The following is an 8,445-nucleotide window of genomic DNA, read 5'->3' on the forward strand; positions in this document are numbered from 1 at the left end:
CCTACCGCCCCGGACCACTGATGGGGCTGAGGGGGCTCTTGGGGCCGAGCCCCCCCGGCCCCCGCCCCCCCAGAGATCCTCAAGGGCACTCACCCGATCCCGAAGGGCCGTGTGGGGATGAGATGGCCGCGGAGGAGGGGCGCGATCCCATCCTGGCTCCCGTCCCCTACTCTGATGAGGGGGTGGTGTCGTGGGAGGGGGACGCGAGGAGCCCCTGGGCACCTCCCCAAGCCCTCCCTTCTCGAGCAGCCGGGACGGCTCCGGGGGCAGGGGTCGCGACCGGAGCCCGCGGTCCCCCAGATTCCACTGTCCGTTCTGCACCTCCTGCCCCAACTCCCGGGCCGGGCCCAGGGTTCCCGTGGGCTGCTCCGCCTGGATCTCGCCCTTCTTCTCTAACCTCCCCATCCTCTGGTTTAAAATTCGAAAACCCCAACCCAGGGACGACTGGTGGGGGGGGGGGGGGGTCCGGCGGTGGCGGTTCCCGGGGGGGGGGGGGGGGGCGGGGGCCGGAGCCCCAGCGCGGTCCCCGGTGAGCCCGACTCCAAGGGAGAGTGGCCGACTCTGCAGGCCCAGCCCCGGCGCCCGCCGGGGCCCGGGGAGTCGGCCTTCAGCCCCGAAGAGCTGCGGCCTCCCGCCGCCCACTCGCGAGCCCAGGCTTCGGCCCGCCACAACGCGGCGGAGCCTAATCGGCTCCGGAGGCGGGAAGCCCCCGTCGCCCGTCCGTCCCCGCGCCATCCGTCCGTAAGGTGCTACGCCTCGGGGCTCCGGGCCCCGCCCCCCGCTACCTGAGCCGGCCGTCGGCTTTGACCGGACCCAGTTCGGACTTGGGGTCGGGGGACAGGGAGCTCCAGCGGGTCCGGCTGCAGGGCTCCAGGGCGGGGCAGCCGGAGACGTCCGGGCCGCAGACGCCGGCCACCGACCAGAAGCCGCCCAGGCTGCTGTCCGTCCAGTCCTCCAGAGCGGGACCGGCCAGCTCCGCCCGCCGCCGGGCCGCTTCCTCCGCCGGGCCGGGCCGGGGCAGGTTCAGGACGCCGTTCAGGCCCTGGAAGCTCTGCTCCATGTACTCGCCGTTAGGGGGGCCGGCGTGCAACCAGCTCCCGTCATCTGGCGGGGAGGGTCTTCCGTCAGTTCCCACGCCGGCTGGGGATCCCTCCCCTCCCCGGCGCCCGCCCCCCAAGGCTCGCCCCCGCCAGACTCCTGCCTGAGCTCAGGCTGGGGGAGTCTCTCCAACTGCACCTCCATCGCAGCCCCTTCTCCCCCAGAAGTCGGGGAGGGAGCCCCACTCCACCCCCGGCGACGGAGATCTTGGTCGTCTCCCATCCCGTCCCCGCGAGTCGGGTTTCGGGGTGGGCCTTGAGCCACGACCGTTTCCATGAAGGGGCCGGGGGCTGACGGCAGCCCCCCGGAACCGGAGAAGCCAAGGAACGGGCAAAAGACCCGGAGCCCGCTCGGGTCCGTGACGGCCGGGGGCGGGTGGGGCGAGAGCGGGCCCGGTTACCTTTCCTGAGAGGTAGTCTGTGGTTGAAAGTGAGAGGCAGCACCAGGAACCGCGTCTCGCCCAGGGGCACCCAGAACTGCAGCAGGCGGACGGTCCAGGTCCCGGGCCGCAGGGGCCGGCGCAGGGGCGGCTTGTACTGCGTGAACTCGGCCTCCGCGTCCACCGTGATGTCGTAGGAGGTGGCGACGACGTAGGCCGGGTCGATCCAGACCAGCGTGACGGTCAGGTTGGGGCCCCGGGCCCAGTGCTGCATGGCCGTCGGCTCGTCCAGGGGTCCCAGAAGCCCCCCGAAGTTCCGGAATATCCGCTCCTTGGGGTCCCACTCGGTGCCCACCTGCCGGGAGGGAGGTGTCGGCAGAGGTGGGCGGTGACCCCGCCGGGCCCTCCCACCCGCGACGCCACGGGGACTTGCGAACATCCACCCTGACCCCCAGCACACATCCTGGGACGCCCCCCCCCATCCCCGAACCACGTGAACGTTCCTCGAACTCGCAAGGCCTGAGGTCTCGCGGGGCGGGGAGAGAGAGGACGCAAAAGGCCGATCAGAGACCCCAAGAGAAACCGGGGCCGCCTCTATGTGATGGCTCGGCGTCCTCTCCCGCGGAGGGGAGTCCTCTCCCGGGATCCGCCCCCGCCGCCCAGAACTGACCCGGGGCGATAGCCAGAGCCGGAGGGACGTGGCCCCCGCGGCCGTCGATTCCCCCCGGACCAGGTGGATCGCCCCCCGGCCGCTGGACCGAGCTGGCGCCGGCTGTGCCCGGCGAGGGACCTCGCCCGCTCCACCCACCTCCAAGCCCTGCAGCCGGTTGGCCTGGCCGCCGTGCCCCGTTAGCTTCAGGGCTCCCTGGGGCATCAGCCACATCTCCAGGGATTCGGCCCGTCCCGACCCGGGGTGTCGCACCTCCTGGGTCACCAGGTAACCCTGGAAACGGTCGTCATAGAAATACAGGTGCACTCTGGACGGCAAGTCCCGAGGCTCAAACCTGGGGGAGTCGGGGGAGACGAGAGGCCGTCAAGACGGGGCGGGGGACTGGGGAGAGGTCAGGGCAAGGGAAGCGAGGGGGAAGAGCGAGGAAGAGCCAAAAGAGGGACGAGCGGGGGCAAAGAGATCACCGGGCCGGGAGGGGAGGGCCGGAGTCCCACCTGCAGAGTCGATCGGCAGGCTGGGGGCCGGGGCCGCCGAGGTGGCGCAGGCCGAGGCGGACGAAGGAAGTATAGGCAGTGAGGGCGACATCGCTGAGGCCCCCCAGCCCCTCCGCCCGGTCATAGACGTTCTCCCAGTACGCCTTGAGGGCCGGCGTGCCGGGGGGGTAACTGCCGTACAGGTGAGAGTCCAGAATCTCCAGCACCTCCTGGTTCACCGTAGACTCGAACTTCCGGGCAAAGAAGGTGGGTCTGGACAGTTGCTGGAGGCAAGGGATGGATCCAGAGCACGGAGAGAGCAGAGCACCGTACTAGGTGCCTTCTGTGTGCAGAGCCCCGTACTGGGTGCCTAAGGTGTGCAGAGCACTGTACCGGGCTCTCTCGGCGGGCACAGTGCCCGGTGTCCACTGCGTCCAGGGCACCGTACCGGATGCCTGTTGAGGGCTGAGCACCGCACCAGGCGGGTACCGTGGGGAGGGGACCGAAATGGGTGCTCCGGGGGGGCATCCGCTAAGCGCGCAGAGCACCGTACCGGGCATCCGCCGTGGGCGGAGCCGGCGGGGGCCGGGGGGGGGAGCAAGGGGCCGAAGGGACGGAGGGAGGGGGCCGCTCACCTGCAGCCGCAGGAAATCCTGCGGCTTGAAGTCGTTGGGGGAGCAGCCGCACCAGTCCACGATGTGCTTGTACTGGCACTTGCAGCCCAGCTTGCGGTTCCAGTTGGTCACACGCAGGTTGTTGTCCACCAGCGTGTCGCAGGCGTGGCTGTTCTCCAGGACCGTGTGGAAGAAGGACTGGGGCGGGAGGAGCGTGCAAGAGGGAGGAAGAGTGAGCCACTGAGCCCGGACCGCCCCCAGCTCCGTCCTCCCCTGCCCCCCGACCCTCTCCCGTCCCCGTCCCGCCCCCCCCCCCCCCGGGGGGCCCCACCTCCGCCGGGAGGAGGGTGTAGGTGTAGAACTGGCGTAGCTGGGCCACGAGGGGGTCGCGGGTGTAGACCACGTACTCCACGAAGCTGCGCGTCAGGGAGAACCAGTCGGAGCCCCCGTCCACCACGATGCCTTCGGGGATCTGCCGCTCCCCCAGCCGCCACATGTGAGAGTCACATTCGTGGAACAGCCGGTCCAGGCCCTGTTTCTTGATGAACCTGAGGGGCGCGGGAGCGGGGCTCGGACCGGGGGCGGGGGGTCCGCCCGGCCGGGGGGCCGGGGCCGCCCCCCGCCCCGGACGCCGCCGGATTCGACGCCCTCCCCCCCCACCCCCCCCGGCTGCTGTTCGGAGAGAGCGACGGCGGGCGGGGGGAACGACGGCGGACGGGGTGCCGACGAGCCCGTCTCCCCTGGGGAGGGGGTCCGGTGGGGAGAGGGAGGGAGGGCTTTCGCATCCTCACGCGGCCCGCTTCACCTGCTGTTGTCCCGACCGTGTGACTTGAGGAAGTTCTTGTCTCGGTGCCCGGTCAGGAATGTCACCAGCTCATCATTGGTCCTGGGGAAGGAGAGACGGCCGTGGGAATCGGGGGGTGGGGACGGTCCCCCGGAGCTCAGAGCGGTCTGCTCCCCACCGAGGCCCCACACCTGGTGGGGTAGTCGGTAGCGCTGAGGTTGATGTAATAGTCCCAGGCCCAGCCAGGGGCCTCCAGCAGGTCTCTCATGCTGCGCAGGTACATCTTCAGGAGGCTGGCCCCACCCCAGATGGTGACCATGCGCCAGGGGGTCACCCGCACGTTGGGGTAGGCCTGGGCCAGCTCCACCACCTCCCGGTGCAGGTAGTCGGAGCGCTGCAGGGGGACAGGGACGCAGGGGGCCGTGTCCAACTACACCCCCCCCCGGCGGCGCCGCCCCCGACGCCCCGGGCCCCGGTCCCACGCCCCCCCCGGCATTTACCTATCGGCCACCCCCCCGCCCCGACCCCCCGGCACTCCCGGCCGCCCCGGCTTGGGCCGTCGGGAGGTCGGCCCCGGGTGTCCCCGCCGGACCGTAAATCGTTGGGGTGGCTGTGGCCGCGGCCGAGACCGGGGGACTCCCAACAGCTCGGCCTGAGACCCGAGGCACCTGAAACCACTCCCGAAGCCACGGGGCCCTTGGCTCTGGCTCTATTTCCCACTGACCTCACCCTCCGGGTTGTGTTTGCTTATTTATTTCCAATTGTTTCATCTTTCCATCGCCACCTCCTTATTCTTAAACTGTGAGGGGGTTTGGGGGGGGGGGGGCAGGGACCCCGTCTAAATATCAGCCCTGAATTTTTTCCCCCATACTGCCTAAATTAATGCGCCTTAATAATAATGATGGTGTTTGTTAAGCGCTTACTACGTGCAAAGCTTAAATTCTTTAAGGGCAGGGTCCGCGTGGCTCGCTAACGGTGGGCTCTCCCAAACGGGCAGGGCAGCGCCTAGCACGCAGCGGGGGGCTCCTACACGGCCGGCTGAAGACGACGACGCAAGCGGTCCATCTCTCCTCCCCCTCCCCACCCTTGCCCCCGCCAGTACTGCCCCCACCCTTGCCCACCCGAGGCACCTGGTCCACGTGGATGTAGAAATAGTGCTGCCGGTGGTAGACGGCCTTGAGGAGGCGTTTGAGCTGGCGCACGGCCCGACCGTGCACCACCAGCATGTAGGCGATGCGCACCGGTGGCCCCTTGGGAGACGGCGGCCCCTGGGCCCGGCTCTCGTCCCACTGGACGACCGGGCCCGTCTTCCCTGCGGGCAGAGGACGGCTCTCAGCCAGATAGTGGCCCCGGGTCGCAGAGAGGCGGCCGATCCGCCCCGAGGGACCTCAAGTCCAACGCGTGGGTGTGAAGGTGTGTGCGCGGGCACGCGACAACGTTTGCCGCCGCGTACGGGGGACCCGTATGCCCCGAGGGACGACACCAGAGGGGACGAGCAGGGCTACCTTGGGGCTGAGAATTTACCCGGTAACCCAGACGCCCAGGACTACAGCCCGAATCCCCCAAACCGACAGTCTCCGAGTCTCATCCGCTCCCCGGCCTCCCGGGCGGAACCCGGAAACCTAATCCAGATCCACGTGTGCCCTCCGCGGTTCACTTCCCCCCCAGGCCGGGGCAGGGGCGCGACACGGCCGGGGGAAACCCCTCTCGCTGCCGGCATCTCGAACCCTTCCCCCGCCAAGCCCTGACCTGGGGGGGGGAGGGGGTCCCTTCCCCGCCCCACCTAGGCCCACCCACCCGCCACCAACCCCACGGGCCAGCAGCCGCTGCCTCTGGCGGAAGCGCCAGGCGGCAGGGATCCCGCCCGCACACTCACCGGAGAGCTGACAGTGTCGGGGCACGGCCCGGGGCATGAGGCCCCCCGCCTGGTGCAGACACACCACATTGGCGATCTCCTGCCGGCAGCGCTTGGTGCTGGCCCGGGCCAGGGCCGAGAGGGCGTCTTTGCCCACGATCTCGCACTTGGGGGCGAAGCCGCTCTCGGTGGGCAGCGGGGCCCCCTCCACGCTCCCCGTGTCCCCGTGCTGGAAGCCGCCGGCCGGCTGCGCGGCCCCGGCGCCGGGGTTCCGGCGGGCGGACGGCTCCGCCGCGGGCGCGGGGGGCCGCCGCCCGACCCGGCGCTGGCCGGTCACCGGCCTGGCCGGCCTGGCCGCGTGGACGCCGGGGCGTTCGGTCCGGCCCCGCCAGCGGCCGTGCTTGCGGCCCGCCCCGCCGCCGCGCCCGGCCGAGCTGTCCGGGTCCTTGGGGCCCGGGCCGGGGTCCGGCAGACGCGGCTTCCACTGGCGCCCCTTCTGCAAAGGAAGGCGGGCGCCGGTCCGATCCTCCCCCGAGACCACCGGGACGGGGCCGCTCACCCCCTGCCCAGGAGTCCCGCGTCTCCGCCTTCGCCCCTCATTCCCGCTAGCCCAGTCGGCCTCCCGGCGCGGCCCTCGGAGCCAAGGGAGGGAGCCTCGGCCAGGCCCGTGGCCCAATCCCCGCCCCGGCCTGGGCCCCCCCGACGGCTACCGGCCCCTGGCTCGGCCTCTTCGAAAACCCCGGCCCTCCCGCTTTCGGACCTTAGCCCCCTCCTCGGAGGGCCGGGATGGGAGGGTACGGGACGCCCCGGCCTAAGAGACCGAGGAGCCAACACCCTCGGAGACGACCGGCCCGGCCGCTCGGAACGGACGGAAAGCCGGAGGCCTCCGATGGACGGGGCGCAAGCTTCGGTGACCCTCCGGCACCCGTACGGCAGGCGCCACGCCCTCGCGCCCGCGGGCCTCGGCACGCGGCCCGGGCTGGGGTCCGAAGGACCGGGTTTGGCCCGGTCGGAGAAGGGAGGTCGGGGACCAGAAGGTCCTCGGCCCCCGCCCTCTAGTCCCGCCCCGGTCCCTCAACCTACGGAGGGAATGGAGGGGCAACCCGGCCTTCGTCCTTCGCCAGTCGCGGGGGGCGGAGACCGGCTCTCCCCCACCGGGCGTGGCCCCTCTGTCCGGTGGCCTCCCATCGGTCCCCCATCTCCCGGTCGGGAGTCCACTCCCTCTCCCGGGAGCTGCCTCCTCCCACCGCCCCCCCCCCATCACCGTGGCGGGGGACCGGCCGGAATGGCCCTCCTAGAGAAGTGGACGCTCGCCCTCGAGCGAGCGGGCCTGCCCCGCCGGCCTTCCCGGGAGGGGGAAGGACGGGAGGGAGGCCGTGCCAGGCGTGCGGGCATCTCCCACCCTGGGTGCGCCGTCCCCCGGGGGCGGCCGGGCTTGCCCCCAAACTTCCACAAGCCGCGGGTCCCCCTGCCCCTGGGTCCTCTTTTACCCGCCCCCCACCCCTCTGCAGCGAGGCTTCCCACCTGTAACCCGCTGCCTTCCCTGACCTTCCCGGGTCTGCCCGGCTGCCCCCTTCCTCGCCTCTCCCTCTTGCAATTCAAGCCCCCCCAGCATCCTTCCTGGACCCTCGGCCGGGGGTCCGGACACTGGTCCTGCCTCCCCCCCGCCCCCTCCCGCTCGGGCCCGGGCAAGAGGGTCCGGGCCCCCCCGGGCTCGCTCCCTAAGGCCAGGCCGGCCCTCGGCCCCCGGCCCCTCCGCGCCCCCCGCCGCGACCCCCTTCTCCCGGGCGCGCCCCCCGCGCGCGCGCCCCCGGGCTTCACCTCCCCCGGCTCCTCCTCCTCGTCGTCCTCCAGGCTGCTGAAGCTCCAGACCACCAGGCCCTGCAGGAGGAGGATGGCCAGGGCCGTGGCGATGGCCAGCTTGTAGCGCCGGACCAGCTTCTGCACCCGCGCGCTCGCCACCATCTTCGCCGCCCGGCCGGTCCCGGCGGCGCGCGGCGCGGGGGCGCGCCGGCGGAGGGGGGGGGGGGGGGGGCGCACGCACAGGGAAGGCGCGTGGCCCCGACCAGGCCACGCCCCCTTCGGAGCGGGAACCAATGAGAAGCCGAGCCGGCCCCCGAGGGCGGGAACCCCCGTCAAGCCCGGCGTGGCTCAGCGGCAAGAGCGCGGGCCGGGGGAGGCGCGGGCCGCGGGTTCGAATCCCGCCCCCTCCACTTGCCTCGGGGCCTCAGTTCCCTCATCGGGAAAATGGGGATTCCCCTGGAGCCTCACGTGGGACCACCTGGGACGGTCTCTGGTGCCGACTGGTTCGTTCCAAGCGCTCAGTCCAGTGCTCTGCACATGGGAAGCGCTCAATAAATACGATTGACTGAATGAATCTCCCCCCAGCGCTCAGAACAGTGCTCTGCCCACAGGAAGCGCTTAACCGATACCATTCAGTCGAAGGAGGCCGGGCTTGGGAGGCAGAGGTCAGGGGTTCGGATCCCGGCTCTAATCATGTTGGTATTTGTTAAGCGCTTCCTATGTGCCGAGCACTGTTCTAAGCGCTGGGGGAGATACGGGGTCATCAGGT

General features: G+C 71.4%; 1 protein-coding gene across 1 annotated transcript; it reads right to left on the bottom strand.

The window, feature by feature from the left end:
• Positions 1-499: 499 nt before the first annotated feature.
• Positions 500-7,867, bottom strand: XYLT2 (xylosyltransferase 2). The gene is made up of 11 exons (XM_029080127.2): positions 7,695-7,867; positions 5,895-6,369; positions 5,149-5,330; positions 4,210-4,412; positions 4,040-4,120; positions 3,566-3,782; positions 3,256-3,432; positions 2,642-2,904; positions 2,286-2,481; positions 1,499-1,832; positions 500-1,104 (listed from the first exon to the last, which is right to left on the bottom strand). The coding sequence occupies exons 1-11, from the start codon at positions 7,836-7,838 to the stop codon at positions 782-784; spliced, it is 2,595 nt and encodes an 864-aa protein (XP_028935960.1). The 5' UTR covers positions 7,839-7,867; the 3' UTR covers positions 500-781.
• Between the last annotated feature and the right edge of the window lie 578 nt (positions 7,868-8,445).

The sequence above is a fragment of the Ornithorhynchus anatinus genome, chromosome 15, assembly GCF_004115215.2.
Source record: "Ornithorhynchus anatinus isolate Pmale09 chromosome 15, mOrnAna1.pri.v4, whole genome shotgun sequence".
NCBI classification, from domain to species: domain Eukaryota; kingdom Metazoa; phylum Chordata; class Mammalia; order Monotremata; family Ornithorhynchidae; genus Ornithorhynchus; species Ornithorhynchus anatinus.

What these genes read in the sequence shown, in the direction of transcription:
- XYLT2 (XM_029080127.2), bottom strand. Translation starts at nt 7,838, where the DNA reads ATGGTGGCGAGCGCGCGGGTGCAGAAGCTGGTCCGGCGCTACAAGCTG. An exon ending in GCTACCGACTACCCCACCAG is followed by an intron (nt 4,121 to 4,209) that starts GTGTGGGGCCTC and finishes CTCCTTCCCCAG; the next exon opens with GACCAATGATGAGCTGGTGA. An exon ending in ACCGGCTGCAGGGCTTGGAG is followed by an intron (nt 1,833 to 2,285) that starts GTGGGTGGAGCG and finishes CCCTCCCGGCAG; the next exon opens with GTGGGCACCGAGTGGGACCC.